General features: G+C 38.7%; 1 protein-coding gene across 1 annotated transcript in view; it reads left to right on the top strand.

Moving 5' to 3' along the window:
• Window positions 1-15,686, top strand: part of LOC126166863 (microtubule-associated protein futsch-like) — a 474,845-nt gene that overhangs the window by 369,957 nt on the left and 89,202 nt on the right. Inside the window, exons 13-14 of the mRNA XM_049920436.1 lie at window positions 7,831-7,998; window positions 10,344-10,507. Coding sequence (XP_049776393.1) covers window positions 7,831-7,998; window positions 10,344-10,507 — 332 coding nt within the window. The remainder of the gene's footprint in view (window positions 1-7,830; window positions 7,999-10,343; window positions 10,508-15,686) is intronic.

Below are 15,686 nucleotides of genomic sequence, written 5' to 3'. Positions count from 1 at the left end.
TATTGTGTACAACCCTCAATTTTTGCTTCCTGCCATATGTATCATGTAAGATAATATGACATTTATTATGACCACTTTGTTTAATAGTTACATGAAAGCATTACTCTGTAACAATTAAATTCAAGAGTGAAAGCTGCACTACAAATAGAGTGGCTCAAATTAGAGTAGCTACTCAAGGTTGTTTTCATCTTTGTTAAATTAAACAAGCATGTCACTCTATAAAGATTTTGGCTTGGATAGCTGGTTTTCATAACTGCTGTGTGGATAACGATTATTACAAAACAAATCAAATGTTTACTCTTAAAACATAAAGGAATGGATTATACATAAAATAGGCAGCATCATTTGCATATTGCATATTTTTTTCTGTCTGTGCACTTAAATGGAAAACAACAGTATATTTTTACTAAGAAACATCGTCATTCAATATAGGGTTAATTTTTGCCACATACGATTAATTGTCACATCTAATAGCGAAAAATAAAATTTTTTCTGAACCAAATCAGAATGTGGCAGCAAATTTTACTCACTCTGGATCACAAGATAAGATAAGGAGATATGCACAAAAGCAGTGAACTCAGTAAACAGGTAAAATTATGGACAACAGACATACCGTTAGTTCCGTCAAGAGAGCATTTAACTTTGTATGGTTGGAAATGTGAAAAACATTCTTTACTTGAATTTAAATATTTTAGTGCTCTCTATAAAACAAGCATCAGATGTAACAAAACCAACACAACATGGACTGCTTCTTGATGTAATGGGGTTTCTATACATGGTCTGTAACATCATTGTCAACATCAAATTGGTAAATATCCTCACTTATTTTAGATACTGATTTTATAGACACTATTTTTCATCTTAATTTCAATTAGTAAATCTTTGTTTCAATCAATATTACAGTATTCTGATCATATGTGAAAGCTGCCAGTGGCACCCAAGTCAATGTTCAGACATCAGGGGTGACAAAGGAACCGAAATTGAGGGTAGCAATAAAAATTTAAAATGCTAAACTCCATTTTCAATCTTTCTCTTGCAAAGGAACACTCAGAAGCACTGCTCCATTTTCTCATAGCACTGCAAAGATGAGCGACACAGATATCAGAGCTAGCAATGTTGAGAAACAGCTTAAAGTGCTAAAATTACACAAGGCTCCAGGACTTGATGGAATCTCTGTCTGTATAGAATTTGCAGATGAGTTAGCTCCCACTTCAACCATGAAGTATCATAGATTCATCAAATACAAAACTATGCCCATTGGTTGGAATGAAACTTAGGTCATGCCAGTCTAAAAGAAAGATAGCAGAAGTGATCAGCAAAACATCAATATCATTTTATCCATATAATGAACTCAATTCTAATTTGTGTCAAACAGAATGAGCTCCTACATGCCACCCATCATAGATACCAAAAGCATCATTCATGCAATACCCAACTCATGATTATTTAATGTGGCACCCTGAAAGCCATGAATCAAGGCAGTCAGGTAGAAGCAGTACTTTCTGACTTCCAAAAAAATTTGAGTCTGTACCACACCAACATTTATTAACAAAAGCACAATTGCATGGGGCAACAAACAAAATTTAAATCTGGGTTGCGAATTTCTTAGAAGGGAGGGCAGTACGTTATATTAGATGGAGAGTCCAACAAAAATTGAAGTAACTGCTGGTGTGTTCTAGAGAAATGTATTCAGACACTTGTTGTTCATGTTGTATATTAGTATCCTAGCAGCCAATATTAAAAGTATCCCAAGACATTTTTTCAGATGACATAAATAATCTACAAGAAGTACTGTCTGAGAAAGCTGCACAAATATCAGGGAGGTCTTGATAAGATTTCAAAGTGATGCAAAAATTTCCAGCTTGTTTTAAATGTTCAGATATGTAATATTGTGCACTTTAAAAGAAGCAGCATTGTAGTATGCTATGACTACAATATCGCTGGCTCACAATTGGAATTAGTGAACTTTACAAACTCAGTCGTAGGTAAAGCACTTGTCAGACATTGGTTCATTAGCAGGATATTTGGAACAAGCAGTCAGTGTACAAAGAAAACTGTTTACAGAACAATTGTGTGCCTCATGCCAAGTAGGACTAACAACCATATTTAATGAATGGAAATAAGAGCAGTAACGAATGGTCACAGGTTCATTTGACTCATGGGTTAACGTCACAGAAATGCTAAAAACCTTGAAGATAAGACATAAACCATTACACAAAAGCCTGCTTATGAAGTTTCAAAAATCAGTATTCAGTGAAGAAGCTTGAAATGCACTTACCCCTATATACTGCTCCTGTAGGGACCACAAATACAAGATTAAACTAATTACAGCACACACGGAATAATTTAAGCCCTGTACATGTTTAGAACTGAAGAGACCCTAAAAAATGATAAATATGCTCCGTATGCATTTCATGGTGGCTTGCAGAGTACAAATGTAGAAATACAGACAAAATATATTCAGCTTTGTATCACTATTAGTCCATTTACACAACAGACACCATCTTCAGAATTTCTGTATACAATAGAAGTTATGAAATCTCCCACTTGATTATCAATTATAAAACAAATTGCTGAAGTCTGTATGAACTATTTCCTGCTGCCATTTCTTTCAACTAGGGTAGCTGTAATTTCATAAACTCATTCTTAAATTGTGTGAATCAGTTTAAGTTAACCAGTGCCATATGTACCATAGTGTAGTTCATTATATGTTACATTTTTTATGGTAGTCCAATGTGAAATGTGATTTATTTGTACCAAGGTGAAAAATTTTTGAAACTACTGATTTGTTACACACAAGGCATGACAAGTTTAAAATGACACATAATTGCTTTAAAATAGAATTTACGAAAATGTTACTCTGTTTTCTACACATTAGTGCAACATTATTTGTAATATCTGGAGATACCTCAGATTCAGAATGAAACATTTTTTATTGTAAATGAAATAGACTGCATACTTACATATTTTACTGAAATAAGATTTAGTCTACAGCATGGGCATCGGCAACGAGGAGCATTTTCCTCCTTCTGGAATCTGCAGCAAACTTTTCATTAATTTGTATTATTTTCATATATTTATGGAAGTTACTGTCTCCGATTTTATTCAACTGCAAATTTACCATTGCTGAATGCAGGGGAAACACTGTGACCTTAGTAAAAATTAAATTGTTTGGATGACAAGTCATGCACAAGAAGTTATACCATTTTCTCGTTGTGACAGCAGTTTCAGCATTGTTTTGCAATTACAGGAGATGTTAACCTTTATAGGACATTACAGAAATAGAGTATCCAATTTTTTTCTCTGTTGCTTCCTTGTACAGCTGTTAGCGAGTACATAATGGGACAGTTCCAACACCCAGCGCAGTAATGACATAGCTGCATTGGAGTTGCCCTCAACATTATGTTTGCATTTGATCTGTCGAGGCTTCCTGAGACTTCATTCAGTTTTAGAGGGTAGAGCAATTGTAGTAGTGTATGAAGAACATGATCACACTATACTGTGGGTATACTACAAGTGGACCCAAATGCAGAAGAAATATCCTTTCTACATTGGAAGGAAGGAAAAATGGTGAAATATCTAGCCAATAAGGTGTTTGGATCTTCTTAAACACTATGGTTCTTGAAGTACATGGGTTGCAGTCTGGTACAACATCCAGCCACAGAGTTATGAGTTCTGTAGGCCACATGTGTTGGCGACACAATGGCATGCCACACCAGAAATATGAGGCCCATTTTGATTCAGCCCTATGTTTTTAAGAGTTGGTTCTGCTGGTCAATTAGATGGTTGTTCCCAAAGGTTTCCTACATCCGTATTAGTATTAATCACATAAAATGATGTGCTTTGGATATACTAACAAAATAAGCTTAATGTTAAGGTATAACAGTACCCTACCATCAAAAAATACTGACTGGATAACTATCAAATGCTTAACAACAGACAACAAGCTTTGCATACTTCCTGTCAAATTTATTTCTCGAGGCATGACAAGTTCTCAAACTTTAAAAAAAAAAAAAAAAAATAACCTTATATAAAAAATGGCACTTTTGGAATCCCTTTGGTAAAATTCTGCTACCCCTCACAGTATACAGATAAATGTACAGTTTTCCTATTCAATACGAAAATTGCCCTTTGTAGATCTGTAATGAAGCAGTGACAATTTTCCATCAAAAGATTACAGAGGAAACTCTTTCCTGTCAATTTTGATGAACCCATTTTCATCAGAAATTATCTGTGGATGAGACTAGATATACAGTGATAGTGAATGGTACACTACTTACAAACACAATAGGAACAGACAAAGATCCAGTACTGTACTGTACCTATCCTGTCAAATATAAACTGATCTGCTGTATGACTCTGTTCTGGATCCGATATTTCTATAGTCTCTAAATAAGTAATATGTGTGATTCAGTGATTCCCAGAAAATTCTTGTAACCTTTCCCCCATCATCAAATGCTGAGCTTAACTTTGCATTTTCAGTGTTTTTCTTCCTTTCTGTAACAGCTTTTTAATAATTGCATTATCTGTAGGAAATTTTTCCATTTGTTTCATCACAACATTTCAATGATGGAGATATGGTACAAATGTCCCATATATTTTGTTGATAACTTTTTAAGCAATGGGTTTTAAGCACATTTCAAAAATGTGTTCCAATTCTCAAGTGCTTTGGTACCTATTTGACTCTACATGTGCCATACTGTGCGAACTGTAATATTAACTGTAAAATTACCAACAGGCAGATGGCTTGCAAGTACTTACTTTCAGGAGACAAAACTCCAAGTACTACTAACACCAATTTTATAAACTGGGAAAAACTATAACTAGCTTTTGGAACTGTTGATTTGTTCCTCAGGGAAGAAAGAATAATAGCGTATGCAGTAGCCACCAGAAAGATCGCGGGAGGCGCACATTGGCACGGCGCGTCACGGACGGTAGTTGCCGCAAGTAGAGTCCCGTCCACCAGAGGGCACGCGAGAATTCGGACGCGACCTCTGCTGGCATAACAACAACAACTCCAGCAGCACGGGCCGGGCCCAGTCAGTTAACATCGGGCATGCCTAGGACACAGTCCCGGTCTACGCTAAGTGAAGTGCGATGTAAACGTGAACAGTGTTACTACAGCGTATATTTGGTTAAAGCCCAAACACTCCAATTTGAGCACTAATTGTTGCAACAAACAACAATATTTCTGAGATTTCTTTCAATTAAAATTAATTAATGAGAACAATAAAATGAGGACAGATTCAAAAATTACATCATCTAAGTATAGGTACAAACGTCTCGACATCTGCTGTGCTGTTGCGCTAATATATCTCCTGACGCCTTGTATAATAACAGTTACCGACTTTGAAGAATAGTTATGGTGGACAGAATTCAAAAGTTTGATCTCTTGCCCATCATCTTACATACAACACTGAAATCAATCTATAGCTGTTCCATAGATAAACACTTAAAGAAGTATTTTATTCATTGTTAACATTTAAAAACAGATTATAACTGGTTAAATTTTGAGTGGCTTTCTGATCACTAGTTCTCGAGTCGCCAGGGAAACGGCAGCTGACCCGGTTCTCTGGCAAGTAGTTCGCCTCATTCAGCAGGGGTGGTCATCCCGCCCTCCGGGCCGGGCCTCGGACCCTCTTCGTAATTATTTTCTTCTACGAGACCGCGTCTCAGTCTTGGAAGGAGTTCTCCTTTGGCTACCGATGATACAGCTCCTCGCGTGGTTGTTCCTGCAAGTTTACGATGGGAGGTCCTCACGTTATTACATGCGGGGCACTGGGGTGTTTCCCGTACTAAAACCTTGGCTCACAGACATGTGTACTGGCCCGGTATTGACAGAGAAATTGAGCACTTGGTGGCCGCCTGTTCCCAGTGTGTGAGCCAACAAGCATCTCCCAGGGCAGCGTTCTCTTCATGGCCGCCGGCAACCCAAGCATGGGAACATGTTCACATCAATTTTGCAGGCCCGTTTCTCAATGGCTTTTGGCTCATTGTCATTGATGCTTATTCCCGATTCCCATATGTGGTTCGCTGCTCCTCAACCACTTCAGAAGTTGCAATCCAGGCACTAGCAAAAATCTTTTCTGTGGAAGGTCTGCCAATCACCCTGGTCTCGGACAATGGACCGCAGTTTATTTCGCAGACCTTCCAGGATTTTTGTAGGCGCTTCGGTATTCGGCATGTTTGCTCTCCCCCCTTCCATCCACAATCGAATGGGGAAGCCGAGCGCATGGTGCGCACATTTAAGATGCAGATGAAAAAGAATGTGCATGAATTTCCTGCGGAGGAAGCATTGACGTTTTTCCTGACGGCATACCGGACCACACCAATGGGAGATTGCAGCCCCACAGAGCTCCTCCATGGGTGTCAACCTAGGACTCTGCTGCACCTCCTCTGGCCTGGTCCTCGCCAGTCTTCACAAAACGGAGTACCTGGTTTTCCACTGGGTATGTCGGTCTGGGCCCGTGGGTTTGGTCGCAATCCACGTTGGATACCGGCGGTGGTCCTGCACCGAAATGGCCGCCGGCTCTATACCTTGCAGGCGGGGGACCGAGTGGTACGTCGTCACCAAAATCAGCTACGTCCATGTTCGGGCACTAACCCTCCGACCTCTCGGACGCCGGCTTCCCCATTGCTGGCACCTGTGTTGGTTTCACAGGGGACGTTACCTCCTCTCCCCGCTGTGACTCTGCCGCACTGCAATGGTTCTCAGCCTTGGCAGCCTCCAGTAGCTCCAGCACCGGCATCGCCATCGTTCGAGATGCCCCAGCGAGAGCCGGCCCCCCTAGCAGGCCCGGTTTCTCAGGAGGCTGGTTCACCTGTGGTCGTCCCTTCCCCTACATCCCCACCACTGGGTCTTGCCCCTCCCGAGGTGGAACAGGATCTGGAGTTCGACAGCTTGTCGCCCGTTCTGTCCCGGGCTCCGGTTGTGGGATGACAGGGGCCTCTTCGTGTGGGTCACTTCCAGCCGTATTCGAAGGTTCCAGCTCGAGGATTGGCAGATCCCCTTGACTCCGGCCATCCAATGGATGTGGAGGTCATCGCTCCTGCCCAACGCTCCACCTTCCGACGCAGTGGATCACAGTGGCTTCACCCCCCGAAGGAGGAGGAGTGCAGTAGCCACCAGAAAGATCGCGGGAGGCGCACATTGGCACAGCACGTCACGGACGGTAGTTGCCGCAAGTAGAGTCCCGTCCACCAGAGGGCACGCGAGAATTCGGACACAACCTCTGCTGGCATAACAACAACAACAACTCCAGCAGCACGGGCCGGGCCCAGTCAGTTAACATCGGGCATGCCTAGGACACAGTCCCGGTCTACGCTAAGTGAAGTGTGACATAAACGTGAACAGTGTTACTACAGCGTATATTTGGTTAAAGCCCAAACACTCCAATTTGAGCACTAATTGTTGCAACAAACAACAATATTTCTGAGATTTCTTTCAATTAAAATTAATTAATGAGAACAATAAAATGAGGACAGATTCAAAAATTACATCATCTGAGTATAGGTACAAATGTCTGACATCTGCTGTGCTGCTGTGCTGTTGCGCTAATATATCTCCTGACGCCTTGTATAATAACAGTTACCGACTTTGAAGAATAGTTATGGTGGACAGAATTCAAAAGTTTGATCTCTTGCCCATCATCTTACATACAACACTGAAATCAATCTATAGCTGTTCCATAGATAAACACTTAAAGAAGTATTTTATTCATTGTTAACATTTAAAAACAGATTATAACTGGTTAAATTTTGAGTTGTAATAGAGTATTACTGTTCTTTTAATCATTAAAAGTATCTGAAGACAAGATTTCTTGCTGTCAGGCTCACCAGGTGTCAAACAGTCATCAACAATAGAGGTCCGTGTGAGCTCGTCAGGCAGTAATCAGAGTACACCGAAGGCTGACAAAGACAATAGGTCATTTCTTGACAATCAGTCGAAAGTGACCGATGTACATGATGTACTGAATCGTATGAGAAACTCTGAACAGGGTAAGTTGTAATTCACCTAATATAGTTCCTTTGTACCATTATAACTTACAAATATTTTTTATTTAGCTTATCGATCTGCTCTCAGAGATGTCAGGATCATTGATTTTAAGTGTTCTAAGCACTAGTTAATCAGAATAGTAGTTAACAGATAAAGCTTTACAGAAATGGTACACTTAAACAATGAGAATTAAGAAAAAACTAAATTATTGTATAGATAATTCTAAGTACTTGTGACATTCTTGTAACAAAACAAATTGTTTCAGTGTATGTTGTTGTGCACAATTTGTAGTATATGTTGTATTTAGGAGGAGCAAGTTAAAATACCAGTTCCTGCCATCCATATTTAGGTTTGCTAAAATCCATTAAAACAAGCTGTTAAGTTGAGATGGTTCCTTTGAAAAGGACTCTGTCAACATCCTTAATCAAAGAGAAGATAAAGCCTAATCTTTCTTCCTTCTTAAACGTACAAGCAAACAGACTTCTAATTTCTATACTATAAGGTCAGTCAGATGCAATTTGGATCCACTGGATGCAAAAGTGGCAAGGACATGTGATGATGTTTACAACAAAGTTTTGTACAATTTTCCACAACCAAGCTAATGAATGCTCAAATCGAGTTCCTTCCTCTGAAAGTAAACCTGGTTTGCAGTCAAAATTGTCATGATATTTCATAGAGACTAAATACAAATAGATCTATTTTATAGACTACTTATCTGCAGTGTTTAAATATCAAAGGTATGTTGCAAGGATTTATAGTTCCCTTGCTCATCAGAACTTGCAAATAAACTAATTACAAGAAATTAAATGCTAGGAGCCAATTGCTAGGATGTCTTTCTGGAGAATTCTTTAAAAATGTCCTTACAGTGTTAATGAACAATAAAAACTTTTTTCCTAAACATAATTTTGCTTTACATGGAAAGTGCATTGTTCCAATTCTCCATAATTGTGTCCATAATGCATGCTAGTGTTGAGAGGGTAATAGGTTGCTAGTGTAAGCTGTAATAATGTATCTGATTCATGATAGTAGAAGAACTGTGTCCCTGGAATGCTGTTGGTAATGAAAAGGGAGGTGGTGATGTACGGTTGTTGATCACTAGGTTGTACAAAAATGTGCTTGACTAAATTTCAAAACACCAGTGTCTCATTGACTGACAGATCAGTGATGCTACGCAGCAGTGGTATGCTATTTTCCAACACTTAGTTTTATCCTCCATTTTTCTGTCATCTGCATAAAAAGTTACAAAGTTCAAGCATTTGTGACAGCCATCCACAGGATAGAGATAAACATGTGACACATAGTGAAGAACTTTACATGTGGTACATTTGGCTGTCTGAAACCTACCTACAAATGCCAGCATCACCTTCTGGACCTCACAAGAGACAAAAAAATAAGCTACTCTCAATAAGCTACCCTCTTTAGATTGCTGTCATTGACAGCATTGACATATTTAATATGTGAATGAGGAAAACGATTTACTGAGAAACACACACACACACACACACACACACACACACACACACACACACACCTATACTGATTTACTTGCATGTTTAACACTTGAATAGTCCACTTCTTTTAAGTAATGGCTTGTCTACAAGCATTTACATTGCCACTCATCGTCATACAGGAGCAGACTGCAAATCTGACAACATATTTCCCTAACAGGACATTAAATATTGAGTTTCCAGGAAGATTGTACAGGGTGTTCAGAAATTCCCGTTACATACTTCTAGGACTTTTAGAGGGGAGTGAGTACATAATATTTTGAACAGGAACCCACATCTGGAAACGTCCCATTTCTGTTCTACAACAGTTTCTATTCAGTTGTGTAATGCTGACAGAAAGAGAAAAGTCTTAGAGTTGCACATCCCGATATGCAGAAATGTAGCAATAGGGTAGTAATGCAAAGTTTAATTGATGAGACTCCTCCAGAGACAGATAAAGATATGCTGACATGAGTTCTGGCTGCATCACTAGAAATTAAATTACCAGTTAATTTCTTTAGCAGTTGTAAATATTGTCCTTCATAGTCCATCAGAAGCAATGCATAATGTCTCTGAAAGAGTAACACTAGAAACTGGGCTTGGAATGCAAGACCTAGGTTGCATAAAGCAAGAAGTGAAACTTGCAAAAAAGTGTGTTATCTAGAGCAATAATTAACATGTCTGACTTCACATAACCTCATCAGCCTCTTCAAAAAGATGACTTATGTATTATAGTAGCTCTTTCTATTTTGTCGAGGTGTGTTCTTAGGTAGAATTATTTTAATACTATTTATATATTGTATTGTAACATTGCCTATACTCAGATTTTTTTATAAATATGGATATTTATTCCATAACAGGGGCACAAGAAGATGACACAGAGGAAGATATTGAGGCACGTTCGTTGCTGAATAAGTTTCTGGGAGCGCAAGTAATAATGCAGGGAATGGAGCCCTTAATGAAAGAATCTCATACCCAGAGTGCAGCCCTAGTCAGTCAGATTGAACGGCAGCGAGCACAAAAGGTAGGAAAGACCTAGAGTCTTGTCAAATTATGTTAATGTCTCTCTCTCTCTCTCTCTCTCTCTCTATCTCTCTCTCTCTGTGTGTGTGTGTGTGTGTGTGTGTGTGTGTGTGTGTCTCTCTCTCTGTCACTAATCAATAATGCTTATGAATGATGTGTGTGTGTGTGTGTGTGTGTCTCTCTCTCTGTCACTAATCAATAATGCTTATGAATGAGAATTATATCAGAAATGACATTAAATATTTTAAGAAATATTTATTTAATCATTTCACGAAGTTACTGGTATATAAATATATTAAAAAGTATATTTAAAATAGCTCTTACTTTCAGCTAATCATAATTATTCAATTCAGAAAGACCTCTTTAAGTAAAAGTATTAATAACTGAGCAAGTAGATATAAACCTGATGACCCAAGCAAACATAAGGTTATCCACAATTCTAGATAATTCTTGGCATATTAGCTCTTCAACATTATTTTGATATTTGTCAGTACTGACTCTAATAATTTGATAGTTGTTACTACTAGTTCAAAAATTTTGCACAACTAATAGGTTCAAATGGTATTTCCAGAGATCATCTTACGATGATGTTGGATTTGTCATCATAATACAATCAAAATTAATATCTCAAAAAATATACAAATACATATAGTATATAAGTATACTTTATGAGAACATGTAATGTGGTTGGATGTGGCCTTGGTGAAGGACCTATACCAGACTTGCCTGAAGTAGCTTACAAAACTCGTGGAAAACCTAAATCATGATGGCCAGACGGAGCAAGCCCTGTCTTCTGCATACATCCAGTGTCGTAACAACTGCACTGCCTCCTTTGGTTGGTCCCTGTTGTATAAAGTTCCTTGGTATAACAACAGTTTTACTCTTTATCACTGTACACATCAACGACACTCACTGGTCAGTGCAGGACCCTGATGAAGGAACGAAGTTCCGAAAGCTAGGAATGTAAATTTTCTGTTCTGTTTTGTGTTATCTATTGGCTGTATGCCTTGCACTAGCTCCAGTCCATTAGGAAAGCTGACCTCAGGCCAACAAACATGCCACTATTACCCATGCTCATCTTCATGTACTCCTCTCAGTCCACTTTAAAAAGTCAGTCACCACTTTTCTACTGTCATATCTGGACAAAACCACATAGCATTTGACTCAGAAAATTAGAATACCTGTGTAAAACTGATCACTGGTATGAGATATCCAAGGCACTTTTGCTAGGTCCTTTCTGGGATTATTATTAAATAGTGATTATGTGTTCTACATGTTCTCCAAATAAAGCCATGAAGCAGCAATTTCTGAGTGTCACAGACAAGTTGATTATTTCTAATAGATCCTCTATCTAACACAGGTGTCACTAAAAGAAAAGGCAAGTAAAGTCATTTGGTGCAATATAAACTAAAATGAAGAGTATAGTCAAACTCAATCTAAAATTGGTATCATTATCTTTAACTGACCTGTCTAATTAAATTCATTTCATGGGTGTTCACTAACCATATAACAACATTTGGGGGGGGGGGGGGGGGGGTCAACATAGCAATATCATTCCCTCTGACAACCATGCCTCCATCCTTGCTACCCTCCCTGTTTCCCTTTCCCTGTTGCTTCATAACCTGGGTTGTGAGTAACTAAATCCACTTTCCCTTCTTCCCTTTTTTCCCTCTCTCCTCCCTGATGAAGGAACAAAGTTCCGAAATCTAGGAATGTAAATTTTCTGTTCTGTTTTGTGTTATCTATCGGCTGTACTGAGCTGAGGTAAGTACTGGTCAGCCCCTCTATCTCTTTGTTAGTATTTGTTTCAATATCATAGAAGGTGTGCCTTGACCTTTCAGATCAATCCACTGCAAATAAACCTCCAAATAATGCCTTCCCAGTACCACCCCATAAATCCATAGCTGGTACAGGATGTAGCAACCCAAACCATTTTCATTTCTGTCCCACATCCATGGCTTTTCACATAGTCATTCAACAATCCAGACTTTTAAAGAAAATGTATGTTAGATGTCCTGCACAAATTTCTTTGTGCAACATGCGACTTTTATCCTTAATAATCTTCTATGTATCGAATAAACACCCAAGACACACAATGGTTAAGGTGCACTTACGGTGTCAGCAGCTCCTCCACTGCATGTTGCAGTTGGTAACTTTTTGCATGTTGACTGATGGCAAGTGAACATGACAAATCATGAGTCAGATGACTAGACAATATAGCAGAATCAATGAGAAAATGGTGTTCAATAAATGGCATCGAGATATCAAGTGCTCATATCAAATTATGTGGTGGCAAATGGAATACATTGTACAAAATACTGCCATATAAAACGGAATATTCTGTAAACTTGAAATTATAGTGTTAGGTTCCTGCCCAATCACCACCTCAGAAATCAAGACATTCTGAAAATACTGCAGAAAGTTTTTGAACTGAGCACCTAGCTAAGGTACAGATCAGTCCATCACCACAGCCAGCATTCCTCAGCCCCATTCACTGTTTTTGCCAAAAATTACAAAACAGTATTCCAAGGACTTCTGTCACATCTGAGATACATACAATAAAAGAAATAAATACGAAAACCAATAATGAACCTTACAAACCATAATAGCCAGATCAATAATCGTTGGTCTCTTGATGTCAGTGTCAAAAATAAAAGTAATCAGTTTGTATCTGTCACCCAAACAAGTCATTAGATTCAACTGTTCTCATTGACTACTGATACTGTCAACCATTTGGCTATGACCAATGGTAACGAACTGCCAACAGCAGCATGCTGCGGAAGAGCTACTGACACCGAAGTGCACTTTAGGCAGAGACGGCACTACAAAAAAAACACATACTTCAAAATGCCTTGTCATCTGCTTATAAATACACCATGTAAATGTGATGTCATACACCTCATCATCATTATGTCATGAGTTAAATATGATGGTTCAGTTACCACAAATAGCAAACAAGCAAAGTGAAACTCATGACAAGATAAGTAGCACGAGCTCTAGAACTAATATTTATTCAGAAGCTCTTCTTTAGCAGTATCAGAGGAGGAGAAATGAAAATATTAAGTGTGTGGGTAAAACGGAAAAGGTAAGTGTTAAATCACTTAAAAAGTAGTATCAGGAACAGAACAAGGTCTGCAGCCTCATTTTTTTGAGGTTAGATTCAGATGTTCCTCCTGACTTAAATTTTGCGATATATCCCTATAGGTGAAAGCGGGCATAGTTCCTTCCACATGGCCACAGTTAATTCCACACCTCCACTTTGTCCAACAGAGATCCCAGTTTCCAAAAATTTTGACACAGCTGAGGCACACAGTTTTTAAGAACTACCTTTACCTGTTTCACCTCTATGACAGATGAAATTGATCAAGAGAACTCTCCAGTGACAATGCTGGTGTAATGAAATCATGCAGGTGTAAACCACTATTTTTTTGGGTAGGGACTACACTAGATGTGAAGGGTCAGTTCTAGTGTGCGATTCCAGTTCTTGGCTTTGAACCACGACATCACGTGTGGCATCATGTGTGTTGCACGATGCGAAGAATGTAAACAGCTTGTTACGAAATGTCATCTTTGATTGCCTTAATAGCTATCATAAACTACGCTGTTTATTTCGGAGATGTCACAATTTCTGAGGGTGTGGCTAGGCAGGAACTTAAGACTGCTGCTTAAATTTCTACAAGAGAAACAATTAGCAATCATATTTAGAAACTTGGTTCTCATAAATATTTGGCCATCTTTTCCCAATGTGTCACAATTCCTTTGATGATTTTTTCGGGGTCTCTCTGTGTACTTTAGCTACATGGCTCAATAAATTCAAGTTATGGGTCCATGTTTCATAATTTTTTGTGGTTTCTCATTAGGTGTGTACTGCGTTTTCTTTTAGGATTTAATTAGTTTGGTATAGCTCTGTGTGCTCAGCTCAATTCTAGTTGCCGATACTATGTTTAATTGTTTTTCATGATCTCCCATTAGGTGTGAAGAATAATTTTTTTAAGGATTTATTTAAAAGTATTTTTGTGTGTTTACGAGTATTGGTCACCATTTGGGAATCTTGCATATGTTGCGTCTTCGTGAGCAGTGTGATGGCTTTGGTCAAAGCTCACAGGTGGAATAGTGTGCTAGAATTTATGGGATGTGGAAAGCTGATGTTCTCGTTTGTCTGAAGTGCTTTATACAAGCAACAGATGTGTGAATCAGGACAATAAGAAGTTTACAGAAGGAAAGATGAAAGTTTGGTATCTTTAAAAGAACAGAAGCACAAATGATCAGAAACTTAGAAAGAAAGGCCAAAAACACCAATGGAAAACAAAGAAAATGCCAAGTGAAGGAATGTGTGAATAATTTTTGAAGAATTGGTGAGTCAATGGAAGCGTCCGATTCCAGCCGTCTGCTTTGACCTGTGACGTAAGGGTGTTGTGGTGTGTGATGCCATTATGGCACAGTGTTTATGAGTTGGTTTGTTGTAGGTGTCGTCTTTTTGTGTTTCATGGTGCCCTCTGGTAGTGTGTGTGTGTGTATGTGCTGAGTACAATGTGTTGTAGTGGGTTTATTTGAGTCTTGGTGTTGAGGGTGTGAATTCATTGGCAGCTATGTTTGTAATTCCAGACATAAGGTTTGGAAGTTTCTTCAGTGTTTTTTTTTTTTTTTTTTGACGTTTTCGTTAGGGGTTATTGGTTTGTTGTTTGTAGTGTGATGGACGTTTAATGTGTGTGTGTGTGTGTGTGTGTATCTGGGGGGGGGGGGGGGGAGGAGTGTTTGGGATGGCCGATGTAGTTTGAAGCACCGGAATTTGCTGGTGATAAGTAATTTTGTTGTTGTTGTTCTTCTCGAGTTGCAATGTTTTGTGTATTTATGGTGCATTGAACATGTTTTAATTTATGTAGGGCTCTTTGATTTGTGGAATTTTGAGGTTGTGGTTTTGGTTTTATGTTTTGTAGTTGTAGGTGTTGGTGTTTTGGTATTGTCATCTGTGGTTGATCTATGTAGGTCAAGGAAATGCCCGATTCCAGTTCCCATAGTTTTAGTTGTAGGTATTAGTGTCGTCACCTGTGGTTGACCTATATAGGTCAAGGGAAGTGTTCGATTCCTGCAGATTTTGTTGGTCTAGCGGAATGTTGTAATTCTTTTTGTTTTTTGTTTTTGTTCGCCATGTTGTGTTTTGGGATTGTGGTGTGCTTTTT

This window comes from Schistocerca cancellata, chromosome 1, assembly GCF_023864275.1.
Source record: "Schistocerca cancellata isolate TAMUIC-IGC-003103 chromosome 1, iqSchCanc2.1, whole genome shotgun sequence".
Lineage (NCBI taxonomy): Eukaryota > Metazoa > Arthropoda > Insecta > Orthoptera > Acrididae > Schistocerca > Schistocerca cancellata.
This window is presented reverse-complemented; position numbering and strand designations above follow the sequence as displayed.